The sequence below is a fragment of the Natrix helvetica genome, assembly GCF_964273705.1.
Source record: "Natrix helvetica genome assembly, chromosome: 1".
NCBI lineage: Eukaryota > Metazoa > Chordata > Lepidosauria > Squamata > Natricidae > Natrix > Natrix helvetica.
The window spans coordinates 32,677,568-32,702,310 of NC_138548.1; the positions used below are offsets into that span (position 1 = coordinate 32,677,568).

General features: G+C 42.7%; 3 protein-coding genes across 7 annotated transcripts in view; 2 read left to right on the forward strand and 1 right to left on the reverse strand.

Annotated features, from left to right (window-relative positions):
* MNAT1 (MNAT1 component of CDK activating kinase) overlaps positions 1-6,084 on the forward strand; it is a 137,426-nt gene extending 131,342 nt beyond the window's left edge. For both annotated transcript variants that reach the window (XM_081934671.1, XM_081934670.1), the window contains exon 8: positions 5,644-6,084. In XM_081934671.1, coding sequence (XP_081790797.1) covers positions 5,644-5,764 — 121 coding nt within the window. In that variant the 3' untranslated portion in view covers positions 5,765-6,084. The remainder of the gene's footprint in view (positions 1-5,643) is intronic.
* Positions 6,085-6,433: 349 nt separating this feature from the next.
* Positions 6,434-24,153, reverse strand: TRMT5 (tRNA methyltransferase 5). 3 transcript variants are annotated; one of them, XM_081934667.1, is made up of 6 exons: positions 24,019-24,153; positions 21,623-22,269; positions 12,637-12,764; positions 8,723-9,368; positions 7,789-7,913; positions 6,434-7,473 (listed from the first exon to the last, which is right to left on the reverse strand). In XM_081934667.1, the coding sequence occupies exons 1-5, from the start codon at positions 24,021-24,023 to the stop codon at positions 7,837-7,839; spliced, it is 1,503 nt and encodes a 500-aa protein (XP_081790793.1). In that variant the 5' UTR covers positions 24,024-24,153; the 3' UTR covers positions 6,434-7,473; positions 7,789-7,836. The 3 variants fall into 3 exon arrangements, with proteins under 3 accessions (XP_081790793.1, XP_081790792.1, XP_081790791.1); XM_081934666.1 differs by having other exon boundaries at positions 6,434-7,589; XM_081934665.1 differs by having other exon boundaries at positions 6,434-7,913.
* SLC38A6 (solute carrier family 38 member 6) overlaps positions 24,131-24,743 on the forward strand; it is a 46,795-nt gene continuing 46,182 nt past the window's right edge. The window contains exon 1 of one of the 2 annotated variants that reach the window (XM_081934668.1): positions 24,131-24,370. In XM_081934668.1, the coding sequence (XP_081790794.1) occupies positions 24,269-24,370 (102 nt within the window). In that variant the 5' untranslated portion in view covers positions 24,131-24,268. The remainder of the gene's footprint in view (positions 24,371-24,743) is intronic. The other variant, XM_081934669.1, reaches the window with a different exon arrangement.

A 24,743-nucleotide genomic window follows, 5' to 3' on the forward strand; every position in this document is an offset into this window, starting at 1 on the left:
CCGTCAGCATAACCAAGGGAGCTGTAGTCCAACACAGCTGGGAGACTGTAGACCATCAGTAGTAAGAATATATGCAGAATTCACTTCTGTTGTAATATGGCAAAGCACAAACCCAAGTCCTGTTTGGAAGCATTTTTAAGGTTTCTTGCCAGTTTGGTTATTGAGCTCCAGAATTAAATCTGTAGTTGACTTAATTAAAAGTATTGTGTATCTTCTTTAAGTCATTGTAGTGGAGTTCTGGGAAAGAGGATTTGCAAATTAACATGGGAAAAAGAGGCAGGAAGACTACATTTAAGAATTCAGCGATATTTTAATATTTTCTTTCCTTCTTAAAACATATCTGTCTTACAGTTGTAATTCCTTTTCTTTCAAATTGTATTCTTGAAGGAAATAAGTTATCTAATAGATGAACAACTTTCATATCAAACAAGTAATGAACAAATCTTATCTTTCCCATGCTACCCATAAGACATCTGGAGAGCAGATTGGAGAAGAGACATCTGTATGCCAAATACTTACAGATGGATTGCAATTGGTCCATCTACATAATGAGAACCACAAGTTAGGATTGGATAGGCCATTATCTGCATTCTTATGAAAAACTGCTTTGCCATCTTGTTTGGGTCATGTAGTACAGAAATGAAAATGGAGAGCATATGGTGACCAATTACCCTGAGAATCTGAATATCTTTCTCATATTTGCATTACAATTGAATATGCATTGGCTGTCCTTAAAACAGACACTACTAAAGCTAACCATTAAAAAAAAGCTATAGCTAGTTTAATTGTAAAAAAGAATGTTTTTTTTCTAGATGTTGCAATCTCTATCTCAACAACCATATGTCATTCTAGAAGTCACTGCATTCTCAGAATGTAACAGGAATATTTGTATAATTGATTAAAGAGTTGTAGAGTTTAAGTTTAAATTGATGACATTACAAAATAAAGATGGGCAAATGTTTTTGATTGGGGGTGCACTTTTTCATTTTGGGTTTGAGATAATGGCCAGCCTTGCTTTTGCGCTTTTGCAGGCTTTAGAGAGAGATTTAAGGCCCAATAATTCCACTAAGATGACTTATGAAAGAGTTTATACTATTTCCTATTTATAGTGACCAATTTTATTCTAACCAAAAAGTGTCTGCTTATAATCAAATAATTTTAGAATGGATAAGATGATAATTTGTATAGTCAAATGTTTGAGATGGAATCTTTTTTTTTTAACTTGATTTTTGCTGATGATAATCTGAATATTTCTATGCTTTTCTGAGAGTTAAAAAAAGAAGAAAAGAAGAAAAGGTTACTTGGTACTCATGCCATAGCAAATTCTCCATATACTATAGAACTACTGGTTTTTCTTCTTTTGCTTTATCCCACAATGGCTTGTGGAGGCGGAGGTATCTGGTCAATATTTGAACTAGAGGACATCATGGGAATTTTTATATAAGTTTAATTATTGTTTGCTAAAATAACAGAACGGTAGGCCTAGCTATCTTTTTGTCACCTTAAACCTATCTTTACTGGCCTGCTTATCTTTAACAAAACAGTATTGATGAAATCCCTCTAGGCCATAGTATAGGATTTTTACTGGACTAAAAGGTCACCAAAAGGCTGGTTTGTACAAAGCTGAAAGTGGACTCTGCCTTACTATTTCGCTGTGATGAAAAGTCATAGCAATCTTCTTTCTGTGATACAGTTTTCCAAATCAGAAGGCTTGTTCTGCTCTCACCATCAGTATTTATGGGGAGATGATCTGTACCATACTGTATCGTACTGAGCAGACTGTCTTCCTTCTTTCAAAGGTTTTTGGTCTTCAAAAATTTACTTAGCTACACTTTTCAATGTTCTTAATTGGTCAACAAGTGTGCCCAGTTTCCTTCAAATGATAAATGTCCAGCCACTGATGCAGCAGCAAAATACGAAAAGATAAGGGATTTCTGCCAGCAATCTCAGAAATCTAATTCAGAAATGTGATGCTGATACAAATTGAAATAATTCAGATTTGGATTTGATATAAAAGTGTCCAAAACTTCCATTGTGGGATTTGAGGACATGGACTCTTTAAAAAAAGAAAACCCAAAGAATTATCATGCTCTTGGCAGAGTTCTAGATCTTTAGACCAAATTTTGCACTTTATGCTACTCTAGAACTGGTTATTGATAGGAAAAATTGGATTCCCTAATTATTGACTGTTGTCTGAATGATGAGATGTTGATTTGAAGGCTTTAAACATAATATTCTGAAATGAAATAAGAAATCAGTTCTTCAGTTCCATCCTGCAAATGGTTTTTAAATAATATTTTTATGGAAAATATTGGGGTATTTTTTTGTAATATCCAAGACTGATTGCAAAGTAAGGTTAGGAAAACCAGTGTCCTTTAAAAGACTTCGCCATGGTTGGGAACATGGGGTAATTCATGTCCGGGCACTCAAACTCACAGACCTTTGTTGTGCCTTCAGAAGCAAATCTGGGTAATCTTCTCTCCTGCCCTTATCCAGAGAGGTTCTATAGGATCAATCTATTTGCAGGTTATTTGGTCTTCACTGCTTCTACTGTCTCCACTCATTGGAGAGGCGCTAGTTCACCACATCTCCCCCAAAAGTCTCCCTGGTGCATATTTGCACACAATTGTACTTTCAGTAGTTTTTCACCTGCCTTTTGTACTACTACATTCCGATATATAAAAGATCATATAGCATTGTAATTATGCAGTGTTGGTTTTTTGCCATTACACATCATTTCCTTGTATATGTTCATTTGGATGAAGTCCTTTGTATTTTCATTTATTCTGTTTGGTCTTGGTAATTGATTTGGGATATGTTTCCCAAATTTATTACTTACTAGTGAACTGACCTTATTTGCATCTTTTAGAGTAAAATGCAGATTGGAAAGGATGAGCTTTGCAGCACATTAATTGTTGCAATTTAAGTGTATTTGGGGGGGGGGAATTCAATATGTGACCTAGTTATCATAAAGAACAAGAGTTACAGATGATACAGCAATGCCTTTAACATTCTGAAATACCTTTCTGAAGCCCTGGAAAACCCTGCTATTATACGTATAGCAGTATTAGCAATAATGTAACCTCAAAATTAATAACCTTAATACCAATAACTTTAATAATATAATATTAAATGTTTCCTTCTAGTAGATCAGAATATGTATTATCTCAACGTATGTGCCAGGTTTTGAAATACAGACTGGGACAGGGGTGTCAAACTCATGTCATCACAGCATCGTCACATGAAGCATAGGGACTTTTTTCCTCTTTACTAAACTGGACGTGGGCAGCTTGTGTCCCATCTGGCCCATGGGCCGAGAGTTTGATAGCCCTGGACTAGGAGGTAAGGGTGAAAGTGTTGGTCCAGTAGAATATTTAACATTGATTTAAATCAAGGTGCTACCCAGAGAGCTACATCTCATTCTTGGGATATCTGGAAAACAGTTGTGAGAACAGAAGTGGTTTGTGTACTTCTCTAATAAATTAACCAGACCCTATTTACAATAGTCAGGTGATATGAAAAGTTGCTGAATTTGAATTAAGAGATTTGAATTAGCATCTGTTTATTCTTTGGAACTTAGCTGTATCCCCTCTCCTTAGCAAAACAAATTGTGAAGGGAAAAAATTAAGTATATAGATTATTTAGTTCTTATAATCAGAACGCTCATAATCAAAGGGTAAGAATGATTGTATAATTCCCTGGAAATGAGGGACTATGGGTAGGCGTCATCCATCTTAAAGCAATTACACCCACCTACCTTCTCCCTCTCCAACTGCTATTCTCTATCCTTTCAGTACTAAGAACTTCATTAAGATACTGTATGTGAGTAAAAGCTGGCTTGCTTTCTTATGCATCTTTTTGGGGAACCGTGCAGTTATAAATTAAAACATTAAACTGTTTGGGCTGTACTGGTGGTCCCATGTTTGTTCCAAACAGCAAATAGCTGCTCAGAATTTCCCAGGAGATTGTACAAAAGGCTATGTTTGGGTTCTAGGTTTATGTTTGAAATATCGAGATGAAATGACTACACTGTTCCAGAAGCAAATTGAATCAAGATAGGCTGAATCGAAATAGCTTAATCTTGATAGTATAGAACTTGGTTTTCATTGGTTATACTGTTTTTAAATGGTTGGCCGTCTCCTTAAGCATGATAGTACTTTATGCTCATGGAGACAAGCATTTGACAGGGTAGAGATTTCATGGGCCACAAATCTTGTTTATAGGAGAGCCCCACTGCTTTTGTTACTCCCTTTCCGATATTTTAACCCTAATCTATATTAAAAAGAAAACCCCATCCCCAGGTAACTCCTTCTCTGTTTAATCTTTCCATCACAGCATAAACTGCAGCAGAGGGCCTAATTGGGTTCTTCCTCTGTGCTGCTCTCTTGAGGTCCGAATGGTGCCAAGGGCAGAGACTACTGACTGAATTGCATTGTAAGATCAGTGGTCTGCCAAAGCCACATCTTAAAATTTTCACTGAAGAGGGACAAGATGCAAAGTCTTTTGCCTCTGCTGGCTTAGACAGTATCTAAGACAGGGGTGTCCAAACTTGGGAACTTTAAGACTTGTGGACTTCAACTCCCAGAATTCCCCATGGCTGGCTGGGGAATTCTGGGAGTTGAAGTCCACAAGTCTTAAAGTTCCCAAGTTTGGATACCCCTGATCTAAGAGATCAAAAAAAGACCCACAAGTTACAGGCAAGTGAGATCCCTTATGATAGAATTAGTGAGGTACCTCTTGGAAGATAAAATTGTGGCAGCCCAAAGCACCGAGCCACTATCCAAAGGCAGGAGAATGAATCCAGGGAGCAAAGACCCAGAGGATTTCTGGGAAAGGAAGTTTGGAAATTCATGCTTCCCACCCTGTATAAAAACTATGCTTTTATACAGAGTTCCTATTTTTGATCTTTGCTGCTCTGCTTTTCTTCAATGAAATGTAGCATTTTTCCATGACATGTCTTTTGAGACTTTTTAAAGAAATAACAGATAGTTGAAACCCTGAGAGGCAGTTCATAACTTTAGCCTTGCCACTGCTACTGTATTCAGTTGACTGAGGCCGCTGGTCTCCCAGCATGTAGCAATGGGATTTCTGAAAAGTGAAGCTGACATTCCGTCTCCTTCTTGCTTTTCTTGCAGCAAGTATCTGAATTTTGGAATTCATTGGCATTTCAGCAGAAGTATCTTGGAGCTCACAAACAGAAATGCAGGTTTTCAGTTATTAGGCTTTTTCTGGCCTCAACATAGGAACAATTATGAGCAAACCAAAACTGTAGCACTGCACGTTATTGGGTAAGATGTTCAGGAAATGTTAGAGAGGGGCATGTGGCGTGGCTGCTTTGGTATAGAGAATTCAGTCTCTAGGCTACATAGATGAAACACCAAATTCGTAGAGTTTATGTGAATTATAGCCATCTTGAATGCTCGCCAGAGCATAAAGGTCAGGTTTTAAAATAAATAAATTTAATCCAACAAGGATTCTAAATTGAGTTCAGTCTTTCCTGTCTCCAATTCCAGCCTTTTGAGAATGATTCAGTCTATAGAAATGTGTTCAGCAGTGGGACACAGAGAAGTTGGATTTTCTTCCAATTCCCGTCGTGGAGCATGAAATGTTTCTTTGCTTAGACAATGCTGCTCTTTGTTCTAGGTATCTAAACCATGTCCGAGCTGCTTCCCCACAGGATCTTGCTGGTGGCTACACTTCCTCTCTTGCCTGTCATCGAGCCCTTCAAGAAGCCTTCAGTGGGCTGTTTTGGCATCCTGGCTAACTGGGGGGTAACAGACACCAAAGCAGAGCAAGCAAAACTCAGGTGAAAATTGTTGCCGTCTGTACTATGGCTAAATTGCAGTCATCTATCCTTTTTCAAAACAACAAGCCAGCCATATTTAAGTATTAAAAAAATCACTAAATAGAAACTTTATTTAGAAAAAATGGTGGCATGTATGTGTTTTTTTCCCTTTTCTGTGGTTTGAGGATGGGAATGGGAGATGCTTTATGTCACTCTCCTGGGATGTAAATGGAAGATGTGAGCAATCATTTCATGTATTTAAGGTTTCTGAAACATAGTAAAATTTAAAAACAAACAAACCCCGATGTTCTTGTTGTTATTTTCTGTAGTTTCTGTCTTCTTTTCAGGTTTTTATTTGTAAAACCACTGAAATGCTGTTTTCATTAAAGCTGTATAATGCAATTCTACCAAAAGCCAAAAGCCTTTTCTTCTCTTAAATCAGTGTCTAATGCATATGAATTATATATTTTTTCTTCCCTGAAGCATGATACAAGAATCGGAGATACATTTTCTTCCATAATACCTTGAATTCTGAGCAATGAAATCAGAACCACATTGGAGATTGCAACAACTATCATTCTGTAAATACGCAATTATGTATCTGGCTCTAAAGATACCAAAAACACACACAGAAGGAAGTCATAACTCTGAAACTCTGTGTACAGTTTTTTTTTAAAGCTCCAACAGAATGGGTCTTTTAGAATATAATAGTTCAAAGGTGAGAAGCCTATAAAACACAAGTGACTACTGTATCCTACAGTAGTTATTTTATTGCAATAGCTGGATCAATGTTTTCTGGATAAGAAATAACTACATTAGGACATCCCCCTTTCCTTTCAATGAAAAATGTTACGATAATCACAGGTGTTTCAGAAGCAGCTTTCTGGGCTAGAGTCCACTCCATATGATACATGAAATGTTGATTATAGAATGTTTTACCGTTTTAAAGACTATATATTTAATTTGGGAACATATTTCATGTATTTGAAGCACACCAGCTTAAATGTGCAAATTGGAATTCAGTAATTATGTAGTATCAGGAACAGAAGTACATTTAGAATTCCACAAACCAAGAATAAATAATAGTATATCATCAGCAGGCATCAAAACTCATGAATTTTATATTTCCTTACAAAAGTAAATACATATCAGCTGTTCTTGAAAACAACAGAGCAACTGCTTTATTTAGGAAATGGTAGGTTGTCTTTTAAACTGTAATATGCACTTGAGTATAATTAAGCAAAATGCAAGGGGGCCTCTCTAAATGTAACATACACCTAGTTTACAAACTGATATTTTTATTTCATATCCTGAATTCTCCCTTCCTTTGAAACAGGAGCATATAAATATTAGATGTATGTGTATGAATACAGTTGCTTTTATAAACAATGAAGTGAAAAACTCAGATTATGAATGAAGATGCTCCTTGGTTAATAACCATTCTTTCAGCAACTGTTCCAAGTTACAATGGCACTGAACAAGGAGTCTTACACAGTCCTCAAAGTTGCAGCCATTCTAGTGTCCCATGGTCATATGATTAAGATTCACGTTTTTGGAAACTGGCTCACAATTATGACATTTGCAGCATCCTAATGTGATGAGACCACCATTTGCAACCTTCATTATACTTCAAATACTTCATTGCTTTATACAGTATGTCATCTCCCTTGGTGCCTCAGGAGCTGTGGCTGGACAGAGAGTTCACAGGAGCAATGCCTTATGAATGGGTACTTGAAGACCACAGAGAAATACTTCATCTTGTTAATTTAAACTTTCTCATTGGTGGGTGAATGATGACACAAGCCTGAACACAAAATATTACAAATTATGGAAAAATAGAAAATTTAATGTTCTTTAGGTAAGAGAATTGGCCCATATCGTATATAACACAACTGAAGCATAATCAATGTACAATCAGCTCATTCATGAGTGTGCAATTACCAACTCTGAGACAGATTAGATAACTGCTGTCACACAGAGCAGATCCAATGTACTTTCCTCACCTTGAAAAATGGAATTAAAATTCTATTCAGTCTTGATCCACATATCGCCTAGATGGTTTGATTATTTTCTTCAGTGTAATTTTCATTTGGGCATAGTCGTTTAGATGGAGGTTCTTCTGGATTATCTGCACAAACAAGTTTAAGATAATTATATCTGAATGGCAGCCATATATACATCAATCCATCCATCCATCCATCCATCCATCCATCCATCCATCCATCCATCCAAACCACATATACATCAATGGTGGTGAAGATCAAAGCAATCTGGTTTCATGCACATGAGAGGCAAATCAAATCTTTCTTATGGTCATAGATTAGCATAGGTGATGAGCAACATAAAGATAGAGGCAGATAGCAAAGAGTTGGCCAGAAATGGAACAGCATTAGGAGAAGTGGTTGGGGGAAAAAAAGAGTTATAAAAGAAAATCTGATGCCAAAATTGGCAATTATTAAAATCTTTCATACAAACTCATAATGCATAAGAATTAGCAGCATACAATAAACACCCCTTAAAGTAGATATGGAAAAAAGAAAGGGAGTTTGAAAAAGAATGGAGAGGGCCACATAGGAACTGGATTATTTTGATACCCCACCTCCCAATGTATCTTTTGAAAAACCAATCCTGACATTCAAGAATCTTTTACAATGGCAGTTAGTAATTGCCCATTTCACTAAAACAGGATTTGGCCTGTCCCTTATCACTCAAATAAACCAAGTTAACAATTTATAAGTGATTGGTTTTCCAAATCACACAAAACCAAGCTGACTAACTAGATTATAAGTTAGTGCAGTTATATATGTCAGGTCAATTTGAGACAAAAGACCCATAGTGCTCTTTAGATCTCAACCCATGAAATGTCCTCAGAGTTAGGTAGCAAAATTTTACTAAGCCTTCACTAACCCACATAATATTTTCCACTACTGAATTTACCTGTTGGAGAAGACAGCGGCTTGTATAACACCTCAGCTGGAAGTTGAAAACTAATGCACACCATTTCTTTATTGGGTGCCACATTTCTCACCCATTTAACAGAACAAAGACCATGTAAGGAAGTTCCCAGTAAAGCTTCAACTCTTTCTTGAGCGTCTTGCGTAGGGTTATCATGTTTGGAAAAACAGTGGCAGTGCACTGTAGGAAGTTCATCACAGACTGGTTCTCCTTTCAAGAGATGCCTGAAGACATCCAGGAACTCAATTGCCATGGCTGGCAAATTCATGATGATGTGTACAGAATTTTTCCATTCCTTCGAAGAGAGATGCTTGTCCAGTTCTTCTTTCACTGGCCCTTTCAAGAAATTCCTGCCATCCAGGTTGAAGACTTGGACTTTTTTGTCCACTTTATTTAATTTACAGTTGTGCTGGAGCCACTTGCATGATTCAGGGTTAAGGTCATTTGCAAACACCATGCAGTTCTTCTTTGCTGCAGGGATTGCAAAAGGCCCCACCCCGGCAAAGACGTCAAAGATAAGGTCTCCTGGCTTTAAAAGGTTGACAATCCGCAAATGTTCAGTAGAGAGGCGAGGATTCCAATAGACTTTGGAAAAATCAAATTCATAGGAGATATAGTTCTCCTTAACCTAGAAGAATTCAAATGAATAGGCCAACTGTTAGCTGCCAAAGGTCAGGAAGAGTGAAATGCAATGAAATATTACATTTTTATACCAGAAATTAAGAATTCAGAACCATGTCCTTGCAAAAAATCAGATTGGGAATAAAGGTAAAGGTTCCCCTCGCACATGCGTCGTTCCTGTCTCTAGGGGATGGTGCTCATCTCTGTTTCAAAGCTGAAGAGCCAGTGCTGTCCGAAGACGTCTCCATGATCCTGTGGCCAGCATGACTAAAGGCCGAAGGCGCACGGAACGCTGTTACCTTCCCAACAAAGTGGTCCCTATTTTTCTATTTGCATTTTTATATGCTTTTGAACTGCTAGGTTGGCAGAAGCTGGGACAAGTAACAGGAGCTCACTCTGTTACATGGCGCTAGGGATTCGAACTGCTAATCTTTCTGATCGACAAGCTCAGCATCTTAGCCACTGAGCCACCATGTCCCTTAGATTGGGAATAAGGAGACCCAAATTAAGATTCATCCTCGACTGTGGAAGTTCACTGGATGACTTTGGCCCATCCTAACATAGGAGGTGTTATGTAACTACTGTACATTCCAGAGGAATAATCGTGTTTATATTGATATGAATAATGTTGTCATGTCTATAAAATCATCCCCATTAAAATACACAAAACACACAACCCCATAACTCTATATCACCCTTAAGTATTTATGGTGTAAGAAGGGACAGATCCCTAGAATTACATAACTACAATTAAGGTTTATATCACTGGTATTTTACATCAATGTGAGATCTAGTTCTCATCAGTGTAAAAAAAAAAATTTAAAACTCTAAAAGCACCGACTTTCCCATTCAGAGTTTCAAGATGGCTTTTTAAAATGTTGCCTTACTTAAAAGAAAAATACAAATCAAATAAATCTGTCACTATCTGAAGTCATGCTTCTGAAAATTAAGAATTAGTTTGGTTTAAGCTTCTTCTGTAATATATATTTTAAATTCTTATTTTTAAAAATAAGATAACGTAAAGATAACATACATTTATGTATGTTATCCTGCATGAGCAGTAACAATATATACTTATCATGCTAATTTTGTTTCAGGGAGTTGGAAATATCAATAGTATATCCTGAAGGCAAAAGCTGAGATAAATGAGAGTAATATACTAAAACAGTACCGTACAGACACCTTTTCAGAAATCTTAAATAAACAGATCAGCCTTATATACATGAGTCCTAAATCTTATTGAAGCAATCCACTTTGCTCATTTGCTATACAGGTAGTTTTTGGGTTACAATGGCAATTGGGACTGTCACTAAGTGATGTGGTATCAAAAGAGGGATCAGCCAAGAATCCCTACATAACCATAAGCGCATTAAGTCCAATCTTCCTTGAGCCGGTGGCACAGTGGTTAGAGTGCAGTACTGCAGGCTACTTCAGCTGACTGCTAGCTGCAGTTTGGCAGTTCAAATCTCACCAGTTCCAAGATTGACTCAGCCTTCCATCCTTCTGAGGTGGGTAAAATGAGGAACTCAAGATTGTTGGGGGAAATAAGCTGACTCTGTAAACCGCTTGGAGATGGCTGTAAAAGCACTATGAAGCGGTATATAAGTCTAAGTGCTATTGCTAAGTCTGTTGACCCCTATCTAACCCCAAGCAGGTGCTGTTAGTTGAGAATATTCCTGTGCATCGACACGAGTAGCAATAAATCAGTGTAACTGGACCTTCACATGTAGACTTGATCTTTTGCACCCAGCATCAGAAACTGTGTGGGTCATTAAGAGGCCCTCACATGACGGGAGTCCAAGACAAACAGGAAAGCGGGCAAGGCTGTGGGGCAGATAGGTGCTATAGGTGGGACAGCAGGGGCTGGAGGTGGGTGCTCTTGAAGATGGGTAGGCTGGCAGGGGCCATATACAAGTGCAAATTTACATTTTCAGGAGCCATTTACAGGAGGATGAAGAGGTGCTATGGTATGCCAGGGTTCTTGTACACCATAGCAGGGCTCCGTGGAAGAAAAAGTAACAACTGAGACTTACAAGAGTGACTTGAAACTTTCCCTGTCTGCTTCCCCATTGACTTTGCTTATGGGAAACTGGAAGAGATGATTGCAAATGATAATCCTATAACAGCGATGGCAAACCTTTTTTGGCTCACGTGCCATAAGTGGGGGGAGCGCAGGGGGGTCGTGTGCGGGCGTGCCGCACCCATAATGCAATGTGCGACCCCCCCAGTGCGCATGCGCACACTACAGGCGCTCCCCCCCATTTTTTCATGCTTCCGGTTTGCTCGGAGGGTCGTTTTAAGCGTTCCGAAGGCTTCAGGGACCGTCCGAGGCTTCCCTGATGCCTTTGGAGCGCTTAAAACGACCCTCCGAGCAACCCGGAAGTCACTTCCGGTTTGCTCGGAGGGTGGTTTTAAGCACTCCGAAGGCGTCAGGGAAGCCTCGGACGGTCCCTGAAGCCTTCGGAACGCTTAAAACGACCCTCCGAGCAAACCGGAAGTCCATTCCCGAACTTCTGGTTTGCCCATATGGCCGGTTTTTTATGCTCCGGAGGCTTCACGGAAGCTCATGAAGCCTCCGGAGGGCTTCCGGGGGCGGGGGAGGCTCTTTTCGCCCTCCCCAGGCTCCTATAAAGCCTCTGGAGCCTGGGGAGGGTGAAAAATGGTTTAAAAAAGGATGAACTCAGCTGGCCAGCGCGTGCATGTGTGCTGGCCAGCTGACAGGGCAGCGCCTCGCGTGCCCAGAAAAATGGCTCCGCGTGCCACCTGTGGCACGCGTGCCATAGGTTCGCCATCACTGTCCTATAACTACAAGGAAGTTGCAATACTCACAACTTCGCAGATCATTCATAGTTCCCCTGTTTAGCACCATTGTAATTTTGAATGGTCACTGAATGGTGATCATAACCTGAGAACTACCTGTACTCAAATCAAATGAATGAATATTAAATAAAGCAATCGTGAAGAAGGAAGAAAAGATCTAAACTGGAACTGTATTTCTTGAATAATTCAACTATACACGTGTGTGCATGGACATTACATAAATTCAGCCACTGGTAAGCTATATTCCTTTTACTAGAACCTTTTAATCAGAGCTGCAATTTTATACAGCCTAGACGAGGATATCTGAAAACACAGATTGCAAACTCTATGGAATAGTGAGGCAGACAAGAAATCATAGTCTAACGTTCAATAATGTCTGTTTCTTGCTCTGCTTGCATCTCCAAGTTAAGAGCATTCTTTTTGCTAGAATAAAATACAATGGAAAGACTCAGTACCTTTGTTATCATGTTGGCACCATCTCCAGCTAGTAGCTCCATTTCAAAGTTTCGATACATGCTGTCTATAATATTGATTTTATTTACAGCACAGGTTATTCCTTGATTTTTGTCAATGATAACGTGTCCTGAAAGAAAGATAAAAGTGGCAAGGAAAGTATAAAAAACCTGTTCCATGAAATGAGTGCTTCATTTCTAAACAAAGAAAGCTCATCCTCTCTACAGTTCTTCCCCGGAGGGTGGATTGTATTGTCCTTGCAAGGGATGTGGCTCGACCATCTCTCTTTGTCTCTAAGGGAAGCTCTCTAAAACTACTTCCTATGGAACTGCCAAAATGCTTGTTTCTGAAATCTTTTAACATTATATTCTTCCCTATACAGAACAAACTTACAATTTAACATCCATTTTTCCTCATTTTGGGAAGTTTGTTACATGGTTAAGGGGCAAAACGGTATCTTAAGCCTAACAAGACACGGTGCCACCCTCAGTCCAATTAGATTAGGCGTGTCAAACTCAATTTCATTGAGGGCCGCATCAGGGTTGTGTTTGACCTTGGGGGGCATGGCCAGTTCGACATCACTCGTATCAGGGCGCCTGTGGTGGTCCGAGCAATCTGCCAGCGAAAATGGGCTCCCGAGCTCTATTTTCGGCTGCGACGGCCTCCTGCAACCCTCTGCCAGAGAAAACGGAGCTCAGGAGGGCTACCCACGGCCCTGGCAAGCTCCGTTTTCATGGCAAAGGCCCCTTGGGCCAGTCCATTGCTTACAGGGTGGCCCTGTGGGCCAGATCTAAGCACACCCGGGCTGGATCCAGCCCCTGGGCCTCGAGTTTGACACCCCTGAACTAGATTATCTTTTGGTGTAATATTTCTTTATTTTAAAGAGATATTAGGAAGGAAGACGCAATCGTAAAAAGGCAGCAAAAGTAGAAAAAGAGAAATGGCTAGAGAAGATGGGAAAATTGGTCTCTATTTTTTTTTATAAAACAAAACTTGTATATCCTCTTAAATATTTGAATGCATTATTCAAAAATTTGAATTCAAGAATCTATATTATCTAAGTGCATTTTTACTCAACAGAAAACTTCTTTAGGGGGAAAAGGGGGGGGGGACTTTTCCCATACAGGATCTACTCTTTTGTCCTTTCAGTCTATATAGCATAGAAAGAACTGCCAAACTATTCTTGACTCAGTATAGGAAATATCAACCAACGACAGTGAGACTGGAATGATCAAAGGGAAAACAGAGAGACATTGAGCAGAGACCTGTGATTATTGCCAGTATACAGCCACTGGGACCGCTGAAAGGAGGAAGCTGGCATTTTGCCAACTGACAATATTGGATAGTAACAAGAATTAGGATGTAAAAACTTCAGAGCAGAACTCCCACGTAAAAGTCTTTGAAATCCTGGCTTTTCCCCAGAGGTTGGTTTAGAATAAGTGGTGACCCTTTTGGGGGTATGTGTGGAAAGGGGGGATTTTGCATGTTAATTTTAATGTCTTTTCCTCTGGATGTATATAATTCTTTTATCTTTTATCTTGGTTCCTGCTGTTTATAATGTTGCATGCCACCCAGAATGGGCACTGATTCTTACCTGATACGCTCATTCTCTGTTGAAGTGGAGACAGCAGCCAGACTGGGTTTATTCCGTTCAGTAACCAATTGGACTGAGTCTACACTTATGATGTCATTGGGCCCTTGTGGCTCCTCCCCAGTTCAGACGAAGGAAAACTGTAGACTCAAGTGAGAATTGTGAGCAAAAAAGTACATGTGTCAAGTCCATATCCTCTCTCTCTCTCCTCTGCACAAAAAAGTTCTGAATTGTGTGACGCACCCCAGAGTGGGGCTGGCTGCTGTCTCCACTTCAACAGAGAATGAGAGTATCAGATAAGAACCAATGCCCATTCTCCTGTGATCGTGGAGACAGCAGCCAGACTGGGACATACCAAAGACTGGGCTGTCCACTAGGGTGCGGATACTAAAGAAAGTCCATTAAGGCACAAGCACTTGTTACAGCACCCTGTACCCAAAAGCTGTATCAGCCGACACATACTTGTCTAACTTGTAATGACGTATGAAGACAGTGGGAGACACCCATGTGGCTGCCCCGCAGACTTCTTCCAATGTGGCTTGCATGGATCAAGCAGCAGTTGTCGCAGCACTACATGTAGCTGTAACGTTTAGAAGAACCTGCAAAGACTGAAGTTCATAAGACAGTTTAATACAGGCTCTGATCCACCGCCCCAGACTCAACAACAAAGCCTTGTTACCCAGGGAGGCCCGGCGAAAGGATACGAAGAGAGCTTCTGAGTGGTGGAATGAATGTAAATCTTGAGGGCATGTCATACGTCAAGAGTGTGCTACTTACGCTCCCTCTCATGACGAGGAGACGGGCAGAAATCAGGCAAGATTAATTCTTGACCTCTGTGGAAGCAGCTATTCACCTTCGGTATGAATGTCGGGTCCAGTCTTAAAACGACTCGGTCTGGATAAAACACGCATAAGTCATGCCTGACTGAAAGGGCAGCCAAATCAGAAATACGTGTGGCAGATGCTATAGCCACCAAAAACAACGTCTAAGTTTCAAAGAAGTGGATCTCATAGATTCAAAGGGTGAGGAAGTCAGAGCCTCTAGGACCCGAGCAAGTCCCAAGTCGGATACCTATGGATGGCAGTGGGACGCAGATTGGATGCTCCACAGAGAAATCTTCGGATCAAGGGATGAGAAGGTAGATGGTCAGAGGCAAGACCGTCTTGGACAGAAGCCAAAGCAGCCACCTGTCAGTGTAATTATTGGGATAAGACCCTGATCAAATCCCCTCTGTAAGAAGTCCAATATCTGTGGAATGGATGCTTTAAGTGGGTCAATAGTCTTGTTGGTACACCACAGTGTGAATGCCCTCCAAGTGGCATCGTAAATGTGGTTAGTAGAGCTTCTGCATGATGCCTGAATGGTAGTAATGACATTGAGGGAGATGTTATCGGCTGTTAAGGCTTGCTGCTCAATCGCCATGCGGTTAATTGTAGCCACTGGGGGTCGGGATGACAAACTGACCCTTGGTGTAGAGACAGGAGAGACCTTGGAATGTGCCATGGAGTGGAGATTGACAGAGTCACTAGATCGGCATACCAAGGCTGGCATGGCCAATTCGGTGCTAGCAACAATAGTTCTGCTTCCTGCTCTAACATTTTCCGAATTACTCTCTGAATGAGGGGAAGGGGCGGAAATGCCTACAGGAGACCTTTGGGTCAATGGTCAATGGCACCTACTCCTTCTGCCATGGGATCCATGAACCGCGAGTAATACCTGGGTACCTGGTTGTACAAACAGGTCTAGGACTGGGAGACCGAATCGTAGTGTCAGTTGATGGAAGAAGTTCGGATGGATGCTCCACTCCGCCTGATATATCCTGGTCCGGCTCAGCCAGTCTGCCTGGACGTTGGAGGCCCCTGAGATGTGCTCTGCCCTGAGAGATGACAGGTCAGATTCCACCCACCGGCACAACAGGTTGGACTCCTGCATTGGAGGCCAGGAACATGTTCCCTTCTGCCTGTTTATGTGTGCCTTGGTAGTGGTATTGTCTGTTAGGACTAATATGTGGCGGCCCTGAACCCTGTGTTGGAATTGTTTGAGGGCGAAGCGAACTGCCCGTAATTCTAGCCAATTTATGCTGTTTTGGCTCTCTTCGAAGGAGCACTGACCCTGAGCCACTAGGTCCTGCATGTGTGCCCCCACCCCGTCAGATTTGCGTCCGTCGTGTGAGATGGTCTGGATCCCTGAACATGGTCCCTTGCAAAATTGCTGGGGATTGCCACCATTTGAGGGACTGTAAGACCTGACTGGGAAGGGGAACCCGGAGAGGGGAGCAGCTCATGTCGGCCTTTTGATGGGGGAAGCATGAACCATTGAAGGGTCCTGCTGTGGAACCTGGCCCATGGGACAGCCCCAAAGCAAGACACCATCTTACCCAAGACTTGGGAGAGAAGATGAAGGGACACCTTGCGTAGGCGCAGCACCTTCCTGACAATTTCCTTCAGACTGAGAATGCGGTCATTGGACAGAAACACCCTCCCCACCATGGTGTCTATCAAGACCCCGAGGTGAAGAATGGAAGTGCCGGGAACGAGGTAACTCTTCTTGAGATTCACCCTGAACCCGTGATTCTGCAGGGTGTGAATGGTGAGAGTGAGATCCCTTTATGCTTGAGTCGGAGACCTGGACTACAAGAGGATGTCGTCCAGGTAACAGAGAATCCGAACTGGAGATGACCTGTTGTGGGCGGCTAGGGCAGCCAGCACCTTTGTGAATACCCTGGGGGCTGAGGAAAGTCCGAATGGAAGAGCTCGGTACTGGAAGTGCCTCCCCCCATAAGAGAAACGGAGATATTTTCGGTGGTCTATGAAGATGGGAATATGAAGGTAAGCTTCGGTCAAGTCTACCGATGTGAGGAAGTCGCCTTTCCTGACTCCCTGCAGGATGGTGTGCAGAGAATGCATTTTGAACCACCGGTAGACAATATGGCGGTTCAACGATTTTAGATCCAAAATTGCTCTCCATCCCCCTGAATTCTTCGGTACCACAAACAGGCGGGAATAAAAACCCTGCTCTTCCTGATGGGGAGGAACCGGTTGGATGGCCCGGATCTCCAACAGGTGCTGAATGGCCTGTTCCATCAGTGCCCTCTTGCGAGGACACCGAGACCCCGGGCATGGCAGGAAGCATTCCTGGGGATGGAAAGGAATTCCAGCAGGAGGCCAAATTTGGCAGTTTTCAGTACCCAATTGTCTATTGTGGTCTTTTCCCAGCAGTGGGCAAAGAACGCCAGGCGGCCTCCGATCGGAAGAGTGTCCATTGAGTCATTTTCATCGTGAAAATTGGTGGTTGCTTCCTCTACGGTAAGACTTCTTGGGGGAGGGGGGAAACGCTGTGCGTTTCTGTTACATCTGTTCTGGTGAGATCCCTATCTGGGAGTGTAGGACTGACGTTGCGGATGGGAGAATGACGTTCCCCCGGCTGAAAGGGTGACCTCCTGTAGTAAGGAGCAGGACGACTGTCCTGTTTTTTATAGATGGATGAAAGGACCTTGACCTTCCGTGAGGTACAGATCCAAAGGGCTACCAAATAATTGGGTGCCACTGAAGGGAGAGGCTGCCAGGCGCCACTTGGTATAGACATCTGCCTGCCATGGCTTGAGCCAAAGCAGATGCCTGGCCGTGACTGAAGAGGCCATGGCTTTGGAAGCGAATCTAGCAGCATTAAGGGAAGAATCAGCCGCATATTCAACGGCTGCCCTAATCTTGTTGAGGTCCCTATGTGATCTAGTGTCAGTAGGAGAAATGCACTCCTGAAGCTGTTCAATCCAAACTAGGGCTGCTCTAGAGAAAAAGGAAGTGGCAGTGGAGGTCCTAACGGCCCAGGCCCCTGCCTGATAGTTTTTGACTAAGATTTGGTCTGACCTTTTCTCCTCAGGCTTGAGGACCTCTTCAGGGGCTCCAGAGACCACAGTAGGGGATTAAAGTGCTGCAACCAGTGTGTCCACTGGGGAAGTCTTGAGAAATTTGGTGAGTTCCGGTGCAATGTTATAGAGACGTTTGTCGAGGTTGGCTGGCTGTGGACCCGTGCCCGGGGACTCCCACTGCTTCTGGATCATGTTAAGGAAGATCTTGGGAACAGGGATCACCTCCTTTTCCACCGTAGGTTCGGTGAATGGTGTACTGGAACCCTCAGTTGTAGCCAGTTCTGCTGGTTTTTCCTGTGAAGTAGAAGCTGAAGCAGAAGATGGTAAGTTAGCAGCTTTAATGGCCTTAAGCAGTAGGGACTTAAAACACTGAGTTTTAAATAATCCGGCAAAGGCCGGGGCATCCGGGGGGACCACCTCATCGTCAAACAGATCTGAATCCCGCAGATTATCTTGTTCACCACCAAGGCCTGAGAAGTAGAAGCAGAGGGATCAGGTTGTTGAGCAGCTGCAGAAGATTTATGCTTGTGGCTATGTGATGGAGCAGGTTGGGGGCACTGTTGTAGGCCAGCAGCCATGACCTGTTTGATGGTTTCAGCAATGATGGTTGCCATATCTGCAGGAGAGGTGTACATGGCTTGGGGAATCCCTGAACCATGCGCCATAGGGAGGGAAGCCTGCTCAAAGATGCGTTCCCTATTGAGAAGGACATTAAAGAAATTGCCTCTGTTGTCAGGTTCTATAGAAGAGGACTCAGAAGAAGACAATTTCCCATCTGAATCTGCCAGTGAAGGGCAAGGGCCCATGGGAGGCAAGACAGGTGGATCTGGGGTGACAACCTGGAGAGCCTCGGGAGGAGTGGGGGAGGGCTGGGCAGTTAGAACTTGTTGTTTTTGGGCCCTGTGAAATTCTTTCTCAAGAGCCTTCTGCCTTTGCTCTTCCACCCTGGTAGTGGCTTTAGAGACCTTGGGATTTACCCCTGAGAAAGGAGCCTCTTTGGCTTGCCTCTTCGCCCCTGATGGCCTGCCTCCTCTAATCCTCTATCTGTAGACACAGCTTGGTCAGCCATCTCCCCGACATAAATCAAGCCACAATAAAGATAGGCAACGGTCTCAGCTGTTTGATGGCCAGGCGCTTCTGATCCGATCCACCTGCAATGACCCTGGGTCGCTGGGAACTTGTAATGCTGCTGCAGAGTTTGCGCCTTTTTTAAATTGTCCAAAATGGCCGACTTTTTTTCTTCTGAGGCTTTTCCAAGCCTCAAAATGGCCGCCACTATCTTCATGGGCTTTTCCGACCTGCAAAATGGCCGCCGACACTCAAAGTGGCCGGGTGCTCCACAGAATGGCCACCAACCTCGCCTGGAACCGCTGCGTGTGAAAGGGCTCGTTGCTCGTCTCTTCGAGTGCCCAGAGTCCAGGAGCGCCTTGGAGAAACAGCTACGGAGCCATAACTCATGAGCTGGCCGATCTGACTGCAAGGCAGGCTTCCTGAGTGAACTTGTGGCCGCAGGCAGTCAGAACGGCTGAAGAGAGGCAGCCTGGAAGCAGTTTTGAATTTCCCTCCAATTTGGTCAGAAGAAAAAAATGATTTAAAAAGCCAATTTAAAGGAAAAACCTTTGTAAAAAATCACCAATTAATGCTATAAAGCTAAAATTTGAAGGAGAGATCAATTCTCACTGCTAGTCCTGGTTGGACTGAGTCTGAACTGGGGAGGAGCCACAAGGGCCCAATGACATCATAAGTGTAGACTCAGTCCAATTGGTTACTGGACGGAGTAAACCCAGTCTGGCTGCTATCTCCATGATCACAGGAGAATCTTTATGGTTTACAAATTTTGATAAATATAACACACTACCTCTTTTTTTCTTTTACATTATGCAGATATATTACCTCTTTTATATTACGCAGAGACCATCCCTCAGGTTATCTGTGCCTTCTGAAGGGATAGGGAAGGGATAAAACCTTATGCTTGGCATTCTGTGGATGCTGCTGGAATCCTCCTCCTGAGCTTACCGTGCCATGAAATCACTACACTATGTGACTTCCACACACACCTTTGCCATTCCATACACCATTTCACTCCGTCAGCCCTTCCCTGGCTGCCGAGAAATAGGGGATGCAACCACAAGACAATGCTGAAATACAGTTGCTTTCAACGCTTTTAAACTGACAAAACTGATGGAAATGTTTTATCCAAATCAATCGTGCCTAAGATTGCAGAAAGAAAGAGATGCACGGTTGCTTTCAACCACAGCCAAAAGTCAAGCAAAAGACGCAGTTCTATGGCTTCATATTTAAACTCAGGGAAATTGAATATTCCATTTATTCTTCCAGGTTCTGTTGCATTCTACTCAACTCTAGGAAGATAACAGCTCAGCAATTGCGCTCATACTCTTCAGGCAGAAGGTCACACATTTCGATTTCCCCAGCATCTTTATTTAAAAGGATTGGTTAGCAGCTGACGGGAAAAGACCTCTGCCTCCAATTTTAGAAAGCCGCTGCCAAGGCTAGATTGACAGTCTGAGCCGATATAAAGTACCTTCCTTTTTAAAAACCTTGCTTTAAATTAAATTCTGTATCACATATTGTGCTAATTCATGCACTAAGTTACACATCAGTATCCTTTACAAAATAGAATAGAATAGAATAACAGAGTTGGAAGGGACCTTGGAGGTCTTAGTCCAACCCCCTGCCTAGACAGGAAACCCTATACCGTTTCAGACAAATGGCTATCCAACATCTTCTTAAAGACTTCCAGTGTTGGGGCATTCACAACTTCTGGAGGCAAGCTGTTCCACTGATTAATTGTTCTAACTGTCAGGAAATTTCTCCTCAGTTCTAAGTTGCTTCTCTCCTTGATTAGTTTCCACCCATTGCTTCTTGTTCTACCCTCACGTGCTTTGGAGAATAGCTTGACTCCCTCTTCTTTGTGGCTACCCCTGAGATATTGGAACACTGCTATCATGTCTCCCCTAGTCCTTCTTTCCACTAAACTAGACATACCCAGTTCCTGCAGCCGTTCTTCATATGCTTTAGCCTCCAGTCCCCTAATCATCTTTGTTGCTCTAGAGTCTCAACATTTTTTTTACAAAACTGAATTCAGTATTCCAAGTGTGTCCTTACCAAGGCATTATGAAGTGGAATTAATACTTCACATGATTTTATTCTATCTCTCTGTTTATGTAGCCTAGAACTGTGTTGGCTTTTTGGCAGCTGCTGCACACTGCTGGCTCATATTTAAATGGTTGTCCACTAGGATTCCAAGATCCCTCTCAGTTACTACTATTGAGCAAGGTGCCACCTATACCTATGCATTTTGTTTTTCTTGCCTAAATGCAAGATTTAAAAGCAAATGTTTATTGCTGCTGAACTATATAAAAACACCTTATCTTATTTAGGCATTGACAAGCTCAAATGATTTTTATCTAGTTTTAAAATATTAGCCCGATTATCTCTTTAGAAACTGTTAAAAAGCATTTCTACAGTTTTTTTTTTGATTACACAGGAATTCCTGACCATAACCTACCAATTAAATGTTTATAAGGCAGCTGATGGCTTCTCAGATTCATGTGAGCAATATGGCCAATTCTGCTAAAGGCTGTGGTGATCTCCTGGCCTTCAGGTAGCACTGCTTTCAGAATTTCTTCTGTCTTGAAATTGTCATAAGTGAGTTCCATGTTGTACTTGACTACTTCAGGGTTAATACCAAGGCTTTTTAAGATCTGTTGCTCGGATTCACCCAGAGAACCGTCAGCAGATATTTTATGTGGGTCTAACAAAATGTACTTTCTGTTTTCGTCGTCGGGGTCTTCAACGACTCTCTTGAGACCTGGTCGCTGGAGTAGTACTCCTTTAAGAGACTTCAGCAGATTGCTTGTTACGTCTTTGTGAACTAAAAGAGCTGGGAGGATAATATCATTTTTGAAAGCAGTTTTGTCAAGGGTGGTCATTCCACGTACTCTGGGATGCGGCAAGAATCCATCAAGGTCAGGTTTCTTATCAGCCATGTCCTGCAGGGTGAAGAAACGTTGTCTCTGAATTTTTGGAAGATGTTCAGGCAGTCGATTAAAAGACCAGTTCCAAAGCATCCACAGTGTTGGAAATAATGTTTCTGATCCAAAATACTTCACTCTCAGGAGGCAAGGGAATAAGCTTTTGAATTGCCTTAAAAATCTAAAAGAAAAAGTGTTCATTTTTAGACATTACTCAGAGAAAAAGTACAAGTTTGCATGTCTGTACAGCACTCATAAACTATTTGTATGAGAAAGTCTAAACCAAACTTTAGGTTATGCAAGATTTGATATAATAGCAAACTTCACAGAAGATTGATCAAAAAAATCATACTCACTCATTTTAGGTGTCTTTAGTGTTGTCTCAGCTTGGGGTTTTTCTTGCAGACATCATTAGCATTAATGATGCTACCTAGTTTGATACTGACTGAAACATGTGCAAGAAAACCACCAAGCTCAGAGAGCACCAAGGACCACACAGTTCTACCCTGAGCTAAAAATATTCTCTTCTATTCGCTTGAAAGTTCCCTGCTGGCCATAGCTTCCTTTCTTTATCCAAAGTGGCAAATCATGATTACCATGTTCAGAACAAGCCAAACTTCTAAACCAAGTTTGAAGGATGGTTTAAAATATTGGCTTGTTCTAGACCTTATAGTCTTAATTTTGGTAATCCCAAAATTAGTTAAAGGGTTTCTGGTAAGAGAAGGTAAAACAAAACATTCTCTACACCAGGAGTGTCAAACTCCCATCATCGTGGCATCATCACGTAGCGTATCGGGACTCCCCCCCCCCTTTGCTAAACCGAGTGGGGGCGTGGCCAGACAGCCCTGCTCTACACAAAGAAAAAACTTGCTCATATTGACTTAATAAACATTTTGCTGTTAAAATAAATGTAGTCCTTGCTTAATGTCCATTTGTTCAGTGATTGTTTGACATTATGATGGTTATAAATGAACAGACTTAGAACCAGTCCTCAAACTTCTGGTCACTGCAGCACTCCATAGTCACATGAACAAATCTGGGTGGACATAGGTCTACTCACATTCACAACTGACTTTTGGCTACTTGCTGTTACCAGCTACCCCTGCAACCTGACCCTACCTACCTCCGTTGAGCTTGGGCGCCTTGCACACTACTGTACTAGTTGGGGCCTACTTACGTGCCTCCTTTTGCATCAATTCCAGCCAGGGCTTCTCTCATGCACCAGCCAAGTCTTCTCATGTGCTCTGGCCAGAGCCTCCAGTCATGTGCTAGCCCAACTGTCTGTACCCAGTTTCATCATCAGATACCAACTTAAATTATTTGAGTTCTCAAAACATGGGTAAGCTTTAAATCAGACAAACTATCTATAGCATAAGATACAATAAAGTGCAGGTAGTCCTCAACTTACAACCATTCGTTTAGTGACCGAAGTTACAATGGCACAGAAAAAAACGATTTATGGTTGTTTTTCACACTTATGACCATTGCAGCATCCCCATGATCATGTGATCAAAATTCAGATGCTTGGGAACTGGTTCATATTTATGATAGTTGCAGTGTCCCACGGTCATGTGATCACCTATTGCAACCTTCTCAAAGGTGCTTTTGCAAAGAGCCTTCTACAATCTGGTGCCCCCCACTATGCATTATAAGCCAGGCAGAAGAAACGCTGTTTTAACCACCGATTTCTCCCTTCGGGCAGGGTTTGATTTCAACGCTCCCTCCAAATTTGATCCCTTTGGGCTGTCTCTTGCAACACGTGCAACGTGCATCTGCCTTCCTTTCGGAGAAAAGCGACTCTCCAAAGCGGGAAAGGGACGGTCTGCAGAGGAGAGCTCGACGTGGGTTCCTCGTATTCAAGACCCCAATTCCGCCCTCTACTGAAACGAGGGCAGAGAAAAGAGGCTCTGCCCACCTCCCCCGGCCTCACCTCATGCCGGCCTGGCGCCGCGTTCCCTTCGCTCTTTACCCCCACAGCAGCCCGGCCTTCTCGGCCTCATCATCACCCGTCGCCGCGGCGAAGGGCGGAAGGGGGCGGTGCGGCCCGGCCTTCCCGCCCTCAGACTGGCTCTGGGAAGGGCCATGCGCCTCCTCCACCTCGGCCGGCCGATTGTAAGGACCGGCTGACTGAGAAGCGGCGGTGGCTGCGGTTATTGCAGCCTTTGCTCGCGCGGTACACCATGGAGCAGCCGCGAATCTGCAGTGTCAATTCCGAGCCGGGATGGTATTTGTCGGCTCAGGACTTGGAAGAGGGAGCCCCGCTCCTCTCGCCCCCGGACGCGGTGCGTGTCGTGCTTGGGGGCTCTCGGGGTGCGGGGACGCGCGGCTTTCTCAGGCAGCCTTCCAGGCTTTTTTCCCTTTCTCCCTCTCTCGCTGTCTGACTAGCAGGAACCGCACTTTAACCCAGTTTCTAAATTAACCCAGTTTCTGGATTGGCTTAATACATTGAGCCACGGGCTATCCCAGTGTTTGCAACTCTTAAGTGTGGATCCTAACTCCAAAAATCCTAGCTGGGGAATTTGGGGGGGGGTGTCCCCACATCTCAAGGCTAGCCAAATCGGCTGCGCAACAATGCTGGACCGCTAGAAACAAGGGTTAAGTCTTACCAAGCTTAATATTTAGAAATGCGCAGACACAGCTAAGCGTGAACACGAA

Coding starts and splice junctions, on each gene's coding strand:
- TRMT5 (XM_081934667.1), bottom strand. Junction 12,765..21,622: donor GCCTTATAAACATTTAATTG/GTAGGTTATGGT, acceptor TCTTTCTTTCAG/GACACGTTATCATTGACAAA. Junction 7,914..8,722: donor GCCGCTGTCTTCTCCAACAG/GTAAATTCAGTA, acceptor TTGTTTGTGCAG/ATAATCCAGAAGAACCTCCA.